Below are 13,659 nucleotides of genomic sequence, written 5' to 3'. Positions count from 1 at the left end.
TGTCTCCCACGGCTCACTGCTTCCCCAGGTATGTCTCCCACGGCTCACTGCTTCCCCAGGTATGTCTCCCACGGCTCACTGCTTCCCCAGGTATGTCTCCCATGGCTCACTGCTTCCCCAGGTATGTCTCTAACGGCTCACTGCTTCCCCAGGTATGTCTCCCACGGCTCACTGCTTCCCCAGGTATGTATCTCACGGCTCACTGCTTCCCCAGGTATGTCTCTCACGGCTCACTGCTTCCCCAGGTACACCCCCCCCCTGGCTAATTGCTACCTTAGGTATGGTCCCCGCGGCTCACCACTTCCCCAGGTATGGTCCCCGTGGCACACTGTTTCCCCATGTAGGCTTTAAGTAGTGATATTAGTGCATCTATGTTGGGTCAGTCGGTCATCTTATCACCTTTACTGTGACCAAAATGTTTGAAACATACATGTCGGTGAGGTTCAATTCTGACTTGATTACAATGTAATAGACTTAATCCTCTATATTATGTTAGTAAGCAAGTATCTAGCTTTCTACTAATAGTATATTTCATTACTAGGGCGTAAAGTGATTATTTTCGACCCGAGCTCAACTTTTACGATGGAGGCGAAGCAGAGGATAGTAGAAAGTGTTTGTATACAGTAGTGTTAAATTAACTGTAGGTCAGTTGAACTTCATTAAAAGTTCTTGAAAGCTTAGATTTTTGGGGTAAGTGATATTGACACTCAAGGGCTTAAGGGATTTCCCGTCGCCTACAAAAATATGTATTGGACTAATGTTCTTTCAGGGAAGCTACGAATATTAGAATTTGTTTCCCGAAGTCACAGTTAATTCTTAGAACAAATCTTCCATAAAATTAACAGCAATTAATTATAATTGAATTTTAGTTGGATGGAGAATACTTCTATCAGTATCACACATGTATGTTCCAGAGCGGATCCTGATGAAGTGATCGTCCTCCTTGGAGATTATGATCTGAAGAAGCCAAATGAAAGCAAATCCAGAGCCTACGCAGTTGTTCAAATGACAGTTCACGAGGACTTTGATGTTACTTCTTACGAGAACGATATCGCTATATTGACATTGAACGCTACGACAGTCTACAACTCCTTCATCCAACCCTGCTGTTTGCCGGCTCCTGGGCCTCGGTACGCCAATACCATTGCGGTGGTCACAGGTGAGGCAACGATACTGTTTAAACTGTTGTCTTGCCTATGTTGGCAGGAAACCTACCAGTATAATTATGCCCTTCCTGTATAATATTTAATACACGTCATTCCAGTTATAAAAATTAACGTAATCATTTAGGGCGAGACATTTAAAATTATCGTCGTTTTTGTTGGGAAGACTGATGATTGAACAGTATTCTCGTCACCAAGCCAAAACCCCTGTTTGAATACTATGGTCTTGGCGTGGTAATGTCTGTGTTGTGAACAGAGCAACTGGTTTTCTGGACCTTATAAAAACAATTTTGAATAAATTTTTAATCTTATAATAATATTTGATTACGAAGGAACTAAATGACAAGAAGTAGTGCCCTCCACATTGAGAACTTCTAGTAGCCACTAGATAGGTCCAGGAAAACAATCCAACTTAATATGTAAATTAGTACAGTAATTATACTTTTAAACATGGTACAATGAGTACCCTAAAATTATTTTTTAAACTTACCTAGTTTCGGCACATAGGCTATTTTTGAAGTAAGCATTTAACAAAAATTACAAAAGGCTAATAAACAAATAAAATATGATATTCTAATTTACTAAATTACGGGTTACGGTATTTTGCCTTTTACTATTTTATAGATGTACAATATATTTTTCTCTTAGCTTAGGACTTTTTTGAATTTTATTATTTTGTGATAAATAGTTATGGTATATTTTGGTATCATTGGGCTTAGCACTTTAAAAGTATTGTTCTTGTATTGCTTGTAACTCTTATTTTTTCTTTCTGGCCTAGCATGGACGCAGTTTCAGTTTTATAATTCCACCACCAACGGACTAGGGTGTTTAAACTGTAACATACATTCTACCTACCATACTTCCAGGATGGGGCAGGTTGGAGTTTGGCGGACTGCAGCCCAGTGTCCTGATGGAGGCGCCCGTGCCAGTGTGGGACCAGGCCAAGTGTGTTCCTAACTTCGCACAGACTATCTTCAATTCTACACTGTGTGCCGCCGCCTACGAGGGAGGCAAGGACGCTTGTCAGGTCAGTCAGCTAGTATTGCAAACATTCTACCTGCTAGTTTATGCAAACACTATTGACGTATATTGTAGGATTGGTTTGTCATGTGTACGGTATGTGACAGGGTGACAGCGGCGGTCCACTCGTGAGACAGCGCAGTGACGACCGCTGGGACATCATCGGCATCGTCTCCTGGGGCATCCGCTGTGGCGTCAAAGACAAACCTGGAGTCTACACTAGGGTCAACAACTTCTTGGACTGGATAGCGCAAACTGTTTTATAATTTATTAAATCAATTTATATTTCTTAAACTGTGTTCCGTTTTTATGACCACCTCTCTTCTTCTCTGGACTGAGGTATGCGAGGCAGTAAATAGGATGAGGCCACAAGAGCGTGTATGTCATAATAAAACAAAAACAATATTTAGAATTGTAGTACAGTATGTTAAATTTATTTGTTTAACGATTTCCAATTAAGAAAACTGTGTAAAACATTTAAAACATCAACGTTGTATACCATATCATTGCTATTTTTCATCGTTGCTCCCAATTCATAGTCCCAAACCTACTGTTTATACATAGATATGACTATATTTTCTAAAACATACCGTTCAGTCACACAGGATAGCTACTAGTTAATTGTTAATATTTAAATTATAAAAACAGTATCTTAGGTCTATCTTAACAGTAACTAAGTCAATCTTATCGTAATAGAATCTCTAATAGTTAAATATTCTAATACGATAAGACATTCGATCAATTATTGAATGTCTCAATTATGCTTGTCCATAGGCTTTAGAGAATTATAAAACAAAAAACCAAATAAATCTGTAGGCGTGCTTAAACAAGAGCCTATTCGTGTTTGCATTCGTGTGTCTCCACCTGCACTCTGTTAAAACATGAAGCCTTAATACAGTAGAACCTCGGTTAACCGAGGTAATTGGGACCGAGGGTACCTCGGATACGGCGAACCTCGGATAACACGGAACGTAACCTAAAAATCGTTACCGGGACTAAAAATAGCTCAAGATATACTAAAACATGAACAAAAGTTATTAACTGAACTGTTGTTTAGTTTATTAGTACAAGAAATGTTATTAGTACGCAATAAAACGTGAGAGGAAACGGTAACACTCACAATACTAAACACTGTTTTAATATAACACTCAATTTATTGCACAACTGAATACGTATGATATAGGCTACACAATGTACAGATGTTTAGTTACAGTACAGTACAGTATTCCTGTTTACAAAATTAAATCAAAGAAACGAAAATTAATTTACTGTACATTGTACAAAAATAAACAAAGTAAGCTAATCTTTTTTCCCAAAAAATCAGTTATTGTTTTTTGACTTAGATTAGAGGATCTTAGGCTAGCCGCCCTGTTGCGCCAGCGTCGTAGCCAAACTAAATCGTCAGCGTCAGCCCACTAGATGCGCAATAAGCTACGGAGTCGAATCAGGGTGGTGGGGAGAGCGAGTGGCTCAGTCGCGTCTCGGCATTGAAACAGTTCGCATTGGTCCGGCGGCGAGCGGTGTCGGGTTACAACACCTGCAGCTGCTCTGGCGAGCGGTGTCGGGTGACAGTGCCGTATGCATTCGGCAAAGATAAGCGCTAAGCTACGCAAATATTTGGCCGAGGAAACACAACAGTTGCCAACATTTTACTGTACAGTAGTTTTAACGCATTGCAGGCTAGCGTGCGTATTGCGATAAAAGGAGCACCCAAACGCTCATTACTGTATGTAGTTTGTGCGTGTTTCTTTTGCTTTTTAAATAAAAAAAATTGTCCGAGGACGGCCTCGGTTAACCCGGAGTCTCGGTTAAGCGAGGCTCGGTTAACCGAGGTTCTACACATGAATTTGGTGTGGATCTCAATTAGAAAGTAAATTTTGAATAAATAACCGGACTAAAAATTAAGTAAAAACAAAGATTGATTAGTTTTTTTTTATAACCTAACTTGACAGAGGTTAACCACGGAACATTGTAGAAAGTCATCCATAGAAGGTGTTTAGAAATCTGACTACTTCATATTGTGTTTTTATAGTAAAAACATACAGTTAATAAACTAATAAAAACTAAAAACAATATTTTTACAAATAAAAATCAACTAGTGGAACCCCGTCGAAATCGACGGTTAATCTTGAGGTTTTATGTAAATTCAGCTAACTGCGATGGATTCAGATTGTATCCTGATTTATAAGTAATCTTCATCTTTGGTCATAAAAATACAGAATTCTATCAGCATATTAAATCAGTTTTTTGTTTGATAAAAATATCTGATTCTCTAGAAAGCAGTAAGATTCTTACTTCGATCTCAGCAATTTTAATTCCTTCTCTTGCCACATCGACCCATGTATTTAATCATCCTGTTCTTACTTGATAATTCATTAACTTGTGGGGTAGTTTTGCCTTGGCCATATAGATCACATAAAGCTGTGCATGTATTTCGTGGATTGGAATAAACCATAATTGTAGGAAATTTTATCACAAATCTTGAACATTTGCGGAACCAAATCCATAACCTAGTCCAGCCTTGGTAACAAATTATGCAAATGCGATGAGATGTGATGACACTGTTTTGTTTCCGAATGTTTTGTATGTAGGGAGGTTTAGATGCGTTGTTCGACCTAGCTACATGTGTACATCAAAGTAAAAACTGTGTACACATCCTTATATATAATACGTGAAGGCGATTTCTAGAAAACACTACTCCTCCGTTAATAATGGACGGATTTTTACAAACGACGTGTCAAAATAAAGTATTTTTTGTGTAGACGCCCCCTTTCACCAATTCATGTAGTAAAAATCCTCGGGCTTTGCCCTACAAGCCATCAAAGTTGGCGTTTCTCCCATAAGATTAACATGGGGGAATCTTAATATTTGATTGGAAACTTTGTCCCCACTAATTTGAGAGAACGGTTGGGCGTAGAAACTTGGTAGAGGTGTCCAAAGAAAGGTCTTGGTCTGTAGATGAGTTATCAAAAGAAAAACTAAGCAAAATCCCTTAGGACTCTGCCCCAGAAGCCTTAAAAGATCCCTCAACAGAGTTGTTTACATTTTGGCCATGAGAATAATACTTTTTAATGAAACAGCTGTTCATTTTTAAATTGTATTTCAAACAACACATATTTATTGGGAGTTGAATTCAACCAAATAAGTATTTGCAATGTTATTTTCTGATTTTAAAATTTATTTTCTTCTTTATCATGCCATGTTTTGCAATATAACGTTCCATTACGAAATCAGTGGAAAATCCTTTTATCACAGCAATTCTTAAATTATTTCTTATTGAACTATCTTATATCTATTGTACGGGTTGGTGTGTGCCTTTTTCGCCACTTTTGCCTACATTTTAACATATTATTCTACAAAATATCAAATATTTATGTAGAAATATCTGTTCTTATTGTGTCTAATAAAATCCAAACTTAGAAACATTGCCTAAAATGGTACCTATCTTGACAAATTATTTGCACCTGCCTATATTACGGACTTTGGCGCACCGAATTTGTAACATTATTGAAAATAACACGAAATTTTGGCTGTAAAATATGGTACAAAGAGAAAATACAATTTAAGCAGCTACTGTCATGACAGAAAGGTCATATTCCCTTTAAAGATCACATAATCCTTTGACTGGGACGGGTGGCGTCGTCCTATAATCCAGCTACTAGGTCACGAATTGTGGATATTTATAGGAATGCACTGTGGATGCGATACTCCCTGGTGTGGATTAACGTCCGCACGAGTGAGTACTACAACTACCCGCAGTGCTATCCTGATAATTATACCAATTCATAAATACCAATGCAAAAAAAATTTGGTACCAATTCAACTATAAACTGTAGGTCCCTTGGTTGCCATTCGCTGTATTGGCTATTAGTTAACAGCTGTATCCAAGGAATGTCGGCCTTAGTCACTAACAAGACTTCAAGATCGTGCCACTCATCCTACACTCATCTCCATTCATACTTGGCTCACCTACTATGAATGGTCGCCATAAAAAACGTATTAAAGGATTAAAGTATTTATCATATACGTTGATTAACAATATGTAAACGTCAATATATACGTAACAGCCATTTTACAGTATTTTTGCTTTTTGGAAATGTTCCATTGCTATGTCATTTGCATTATTTATTGCCAATGAAGCCGTCAAGATCATATGAACTAGGAGGCCCCTAACAGTTCAAGAATAAAAGCCAACTTTACTTCATGCATTCCACTACACCTAACATTCCGTAGAGAGATTGTATTGACAACTTTATGTTATTGATAAGGCCGAGACAACTAACTGACATCCCCCATGTCAAGGAATTCCAGCTTTATCAGTAACCCCATAGTCAATTTCTCAAAACTATGCTAGAGGGTTCATTCATTGGCACAGAAGTACGATATGAACTGACGCGACGTGACGAAGGAAAATCAAACTTACACTGTAACGGATATAACTCCCTTTGAAGTTAGAACGTGTCTTCTCAACAAACATATATTTTTTCTCAAACACTGATGAAGTCGCGGAAGTGTTTAACTACAAGATCCACCAATACGATTTAAATACTATTTAAAGGTTCTACCAAAGGAAGAGATACCATATAACATACTTATAATAACTCCGATGACGTACAGGATAGGAAATATTTTAATCATTGAATGAACAACCAAATTTGGCAACTAACGCAATATTGTAATTTTTTACACTTATTACTCTTTGAACAATGTTAAATGCTCAAAATATGTATATTTCACCCAATGCATCGCAGTTAGATGAATTAACGTAAGCCTTGAAAGTAACCGTCGATTTCGACGGGTTTCCCCTAGTTTTTTTTAATACCTGAATTGACATTAGTTCACCTACTTCACCAAAACCATAGACTCCGTAGTTAGTCTATTCCAAAACTTGAACACAGCTCTCATCCTCAACGTACTCATCTATGACACAATTTTCAACCCGATTATCAAAAACTTGTATACCAATAAATGAATCTCAGGTGTTCTTTCTTGAATTTAAAAATAAATGATGATTGAAAGTAGGAAAAAAGGCAAGTGCCAACCTTACAATATATATAAGCTAACCCGATAAGGAATAGTCCTTTGAAATTGATATGTCACACTTATTTCATAATTTAAAATTATCTAAGAGCAATAAAGCATAGATTTTTAACCAAACATTTAAAACGTATCATAAATTCATCATTTTGTTGAAACTATAAAAAAACTTGCCATGCAGTGGGGAATCCATTTAAAATCATAAATAATAATGTAAACATTTAATTTTGACAGTTTCAGTAGACCTTTTAATACAATTTTAATATTAACAGCTGGTTTATTAAAAGTAGAGTAAAATTGTCCATATGGTCGAAATGTAAACAACATTGCAGAGTGAACTTTAAAGGCCTCTGGGGCAGAGCCCCAAGGAAATTTACCTCGTTTATCTTTTGAGGGCTCACCTACTGACCAATACCTTTCTTTAGACACCCCTACCATGTTTCTACGCCCAGCCGTTCTCTCAAATTAGCTGTGACAAAACACTCGTTTTCCTCCATAAGAATAACATGGGATGGGAATTTAAAGGCCACTGGGGCAGAGCCCCGAGGGAATTCTCCATGTTTCTCTTTTGATGGCTCATCTACAGACCGGGACCTTTCTTTAGACACCTCTACCGAGTTTCTACGCCCAGCCGTTCTCTCAAAATAGCTGTCACAAAGAAAAACAGTTTCAAATTAATATATAGATAATATAATCAGCGCCCTTGGTAACATAACAGTGCAAAGCAGATAGAAAAGTGAACAATTTCACTAAATTTAGGGATGTTTAACTTTATACTGTCACTATAAAACATCATTTTTATAAGCCCGACATTTTGGATAGATAATTTGATTTCACGTTTGTGTAACTAGTCATCAAGCCAGTATAATCTCTTATAAATTTTTCCTACGTTATTTTAGTAGAGTATCTGTCTAATACGAAAAATATGAATGTTTCGATTTTGTAAGTGTGTGTCACATGGTCAATCAGGTGAAATGAATGGACCAGTCGAGCAGAGATTTCGTGGGAATAGAGCCAATATACCACAGATGGACATGTGCCTATTTGTATTTTAAAACTCACCTAGGGCTCCGTCCCACGGCATTCAAAAGCTGCTAGGTTATTGTTATTCTTATTCAAATTCAAATATATTTATTATAGAAATTACAACAGCTTGGCCTCACCAAGGTTAAAAAAAAACTTGTCGGCAAAGTCCAATTTATGCATAAAGATAACAACAAAATGTTACTTTTTTTCTTTTTTTCTAGAACGAAAAAGCCTTCCAATTCTACCGTACCTAGGTACAGTCATTTCTAATATTATTAGAACTACCATATTTGTATATAATACACCAGCTTTTTGAAAACGTTTTTGTTGTCGTTTTATTTACACTGTGGAAATATTTGAGTTACTTAATTAGAGGGTTAAATTTACCTAAAAAAGGGGGTAAAAGTTTTGTAGATAATCGGTTACAGTTTTCTATGAAATTGAAATAATTAACTAGAGTTAAAATTGAAGAATTGGGGAAACATATCTTTATCTTATGAAACATCAATATCATGTAATTGATTTTATTGCGGCACTACGGTATGTTGCTGGACACTTTTTGATCTATTGACTTCTTATATAACTAAAGAACTAGGTGTCCGTGGTATTTGGTTGCACTGTTGCACAGTACATTAAACCCTCTACTTGAATTGAGCGAATAATTTTACCAAATTAGTGGTATATTAAGTTTTGTTCTGAAACTGAATGGTGGATGTATAACTATTTTATATGGAAGATGTATAACCCACATTACTGCCTTCCACGTCCTTTTTTTCTTTGTGAATCACGGATATAGTTTTTTACGAAAAGATTATTGCCGAACTTGTTGAAGAAGTAACCAAGTACCTATTCTACGTACCTATAAGTACCTATACTAAGTATTCTGTGTTCATAGTTGCAATGTGTGATTTGCAGCAGTTGTGAGAGTTGATAGTTTTTAAAGAATGCGTTATTTACATTTGTATGAGAATTGTGCTTGCACCATTTAAAGTTTAGCGTAAACCACCCGTAAATAATAACGGGTTCGATACAATTGATTTGACAGTTTGCTGGTTAGTTTAAATTATTGTTTTATTACCATTTGCGTAAGATCAAGATAATATTTAACCCTGACTTCACTGTTATGCGAAAAGTACATTTTTCGTTCACTTAGACTTTGTATTTGATCCGTAATATTTTTCGCATAACCTATATACCTACATTTTACCTAAGGTAATTTCGTTATGTATCGTATTTGTTCAATGGTATTCATCCAAACGTCATTTTCTTTCGTGCTGTATTTGTAATGGGCAAGTAAATTACTTGTTATATAAGCAAATGTTAATATGTTTTACTTCAGTTTCCTTTGTTAACCCCTAATTAACATGGCAACCCATGAGGCCACAGTTATAAAAAAAAATATCTATGCTTAAGTTTGAATTGAAATGTTACCAAAAAACAATTTTATTTGTACCGAGTCTAACAAAAATATTAGGCCTACTACCGTTCAAAAAATAATAAATTTTTAATGGTTTAGAGAAAGTACCAAGCACTCAAACATTTACATGCAAGCAATCAAATATTATATAAAGAATAGAATAACGCCTGCAATTACCGTTTTGCTATACCCGCATTGCAGTGCTGTATTTAACAGCAAGTTTATAGGTTGCAGGCGAATATTGTTAATACGTCTTCAAAACTTGAGAAAGATGGTAATGACAATACATCTGGAAATTTAAAGACACAACTATTCCAATTGACTTATCTTGTAACTAAAATCAATTGTGTAAATTATCCACCTCGAGCGTAAGTAGTAAATATGTTATTGAACGAGACAATTAATGTTTTTACGAGTTGAAACAATAAAACGATAAACTTCTGTTAGAAGTTCTAGGGATTGTAAACAAATATTGTAAACCCTGTAAAACAGGTTATTCAGAAGTAAACTTATGTTTAAGATAACATTTCACTGAAACCAGAGGTGAATAGATGATATTCAGTTTATTAATGGGTGAAACAATATGTGCTTCCTTGGGTAAAGAAATCAACGATGTACATGTACAGCCAATTAGAATACATTTCTAAAACGAAAACAATGTTTCATACCTATTCAATGCCTGAAACCCAATATCAGATAATATTTAATAAGAATCTCCCTATTTAATTAGCCTCAATAAATGGTAAACATCATAATGATACAAAAATACATTGTTTACTTGATATTTTTTACAGTTAATCAAGTATAACAGGAGGTAAATAAATCCCCTGCTGTTGCTATGTAATTGATAATTTCTGCATCTGTTACAAATCAAATGACGACTTTTAAAACTCCACAATGACGTGAAATAGGTCAGAATTATTAATTTTCCGAACATAACTCTATGATAAAAAATATTGGATATTGATATCAATACTTTGATTAGATTTCATACAATATCACCTGAATTAACACGTTTCGTTGAGGTGTTTGTTTCATCGCTAATTGTTATTTATACTTATACAGTATAATGTAAATCTCTTTTGAAAGTTTAACAGTAATATAATAAGACTATTAAAAACAGTTATATATATATATATATATATATATATATATATATATATATATATATATACAGGGTGATCACAAAGGCGTGTCACAAACTTCAGGGGCTGATGGTACTAATCAATCTAAACAAAAAAGTGCATATAAACATTGACCAAAACAATTTAGTTCATTCTCTATCCGCCATTTCGTATTTTTTAGGTCTACAAAACTATTTGTATCTAAAGAATTATTGAAGCTACGGAAGCTTTGCACATACATTTGTTGTGTCAAGAGGCAATTAAGAAAAATAATTATGTAATTTCCTTTAAAATTAACAAAATTAATTAAATAAAATTAAAATTAACAAAAATTTAAAATTTTTAAACTTAAATAACTAAAAAACGGCTGATTTTATGAAAAGTGTCAAGAAAACTTTTAGTATTTGCAATTCCTTATCAAACGATACCATGTTGAAAAATATTAAAAAAAAAAAAATAGCTGAAATATCATGTTTTTTATTGGGCTAGAATAAGGCTATTAGGTTTGCTTCATCTTACAATAAAAAATCATATTATTTCAGCTATTTTTATTCGATCTTTTTAAACTTGGTATCGTTTGATAGGGTATTGACAATGCTAAATTAAAGTTCTCTCGAAATCTTTTCTTTAAATCTGTAAAAATGTATGTGCAAAGTTTGGTTTCCGTAGCTTGAATAATTCTTGGGATATAAATTGTTTTGTACAAAAACAATATACAAAATAATGGCTAGCGGCTAAACGATTTTTTCGACCTATGTTTATATGAAGTTTTTTGTTTAGATTGATTAGTACACACTGTATAAAAAGACAATGTAAATAATTATCGAATTATGTATTCAGTGTGCTATGCTATTATGATGTTTAATCAACCCTTAAACAGCATTTCATATCGGTTGTGATAAATCCAATATATAATTTGCAAAATGTTAAAACAATTAAACCATACATTTTTATTAATTTTCTGTAAATGCTTTTACTGCGAACATTTTTTGAGTGGAGTGAGCGAAGCTCATATATGTCGACTCGTATCATGCGTCGATGCTTTTCGTAGTTTGAAAACTCCTCATAGACGTCGGAGACAATAATTTTCAATTTTTGCATGGCCATAAAGAATATATCGGTGAGTGCCATTATCTATCTATTTTTAAGAGTAACGTTTGTGTACAATGATTTCAAAAACGGCTCCTATGATTAAATAGAAATATCTTAGTTTCAGGCTCAAAACAATAACAATGCTCTTGTTGATTAGCTCTGTTCCGGCTAAATTATTTTTTGTTAAGAGCTTTAAATAACATTTTAATAATATTATGGATTTGTAAGTAGTGGGGAGGCGAATGGCCAAAATTCCAAAGTTGGCTCACCCCGAAAGGTAACCGGTGAACACTATGCTAGATGATATTATATAGTAGTAGAGATGATATTTTGACCGGTGTTCACTCTGTATGAGTGGGACTCTCTTTTCTGGACGCCATTTTCCAAAATGGCGGATGTCACTGTTTGATCTTTGTATAACTCGAGCAAAAATGATCCGATTTTGATGAAATTTGGTATAAACGTTTAAACTTACATTTATTCAAATGAGTTCGCGAACCAGCATGATCGGACCATGGTAGCGGGGGTTTATGGGGGGTTTTATGGGGTAAAAATGGGATTTTCTTATTTTTTGCCCCCAAAGCACAGAATTTTCCAATTTCTCTCTAAACCATTTTAAAGAACTTAAAAAAACAAATAATTTAGTATATTAAAGTTTTTATGTACCCTTATTGGTTACGGAGAAAATTCAAAAAAGTGTTAATTTAAAATTCCCATGTTATTCTTATTGAGGATATTGTCAACTCTTGTAGTTTGCTTGTTTATGGATATATTTTGATCAAACTTGGTAAACTTATTTATTTATATTTAAGCTATTAATATTCTACTAACATTCACACTTTATTAGCCTCCCTGTAGCAGCAAACCTAGGTACTCGTTAAACCTAATGCTATTTCAATTCAACTAATTTAAAAACAAATCAGGCAAATGGAAATTCGCTTAGTCTGCAGGTTTGCTGTGATGGGGGTATTTTATTCTTGACATTTCTTCCTAAACCTACTGGTTCAGGAGATTTAAAAAGCAGTTAGTTAAAGTTAGGATTTCCTCCATGATAAATACATTGATCCGTTTTAACTGTCACCCTAATATATCCCGTTGGGCCGTCGCACTTTTCTATATATACAATTTATCTTCTATTTTAAAAATAATGGACCCCAATACAATCAGACATTAAATTAACTTTTATTTAATTATTATCAGTTATTACAACAATATTTCTTTAAACATAAATAATTATATTTCTTCTCATTAAACATGAAAACACTAGTAAAAGGTTCTTTGTGCAGGGTCTAACCCACCTTTTAGTATACATTTAAGAGAATATATATTCAAGAGTTATACTATTTCTTCCTCATTGTCCTGATTTGATTATATATTCTTACATTTCTCTAGAGAACATCCACACACTTTGAGACATACAAACAGCTCGTTCAGTGCGGATGTACTACAGATTGTTCTCGATCTAAGTGTGTGTGTACAATAAACAAGCTACCATGTCTCAAAGTGTGTGGATGTTCTCTAGAGAAATGTAAGAATATATAATCAAATCAGGACAATGAGGAAGAAATAGTATAACTCTTGAATATATATTCTCTTAAATGTATACTAAAAGGTGGGTTAGACCCTGCACAAAGAACCTTTTACTAGTGTTTTCATGTTTAATGAGAAGAAATATCATTATTTATGTTTAAAGAAATATTGTTGTAATAACTGATAATAATTAAATAAAAGTTAATTTAATGTCTGATTGTATTGGGGTCCATTATTTTTAAAATAGAAG

The 13,659-nt window shown here is 34.4% G+C and overlaps 1 protein-coding gene across 1 annotated transcript in view; it reads left to right on the top strand.

The window, feature by feature from the left end:
* The window catches only part of LOC128999931 (uncharacterized), a 43,690-nt gene extending 41,219 nt beyond the window's left edge, over positions 1-2,471 (top strand). Inside the window, exons 15-17 of the mRNA XM_054426721.1 lie at positions 915-1,159; positions 2,030-2,190; positions 2,291-2,471. Of these exons, the coding sequence (XP_054282696.1) occupies positions 915-1,159; positions 2,030-2,190; positions 2,291-2,449 (565 nt within the window). The 3' untranslated portion in view covers positions 2,450-2,471. The remainder of the gene's footprint in view (positions 1-914; positions 1,160-2,029; positions 2,191-2,290) is intronic.
* Positions 2,472-13,659: the final 11,188 nt, after the last annotated feature.

The sequence above is a fragment of the Macrosteles quadrilineatus genome, unplaced genomic scaffold (genome assembly GCF_028750875.1).
Source record: "Macrosteles quadrilineatus isolate MER2022 unplaced genomic scaffold, UCM_ALF_1.0 Scaffold_1__1_contigs__length_201487025, whole genome shotgun sequence".
In the NCBI taxonomy this organism is placed as follows: domain Eukaryota; kingdom Metazoa; phylum Arthropoda; class Insecta; order Hemiptera; family Cicadellidae; genus Macrosteles; species Macrosteles quadrilineatus.
This window is presented reverse-complemented; position numbering and strand designations above follow the sequence as displayed.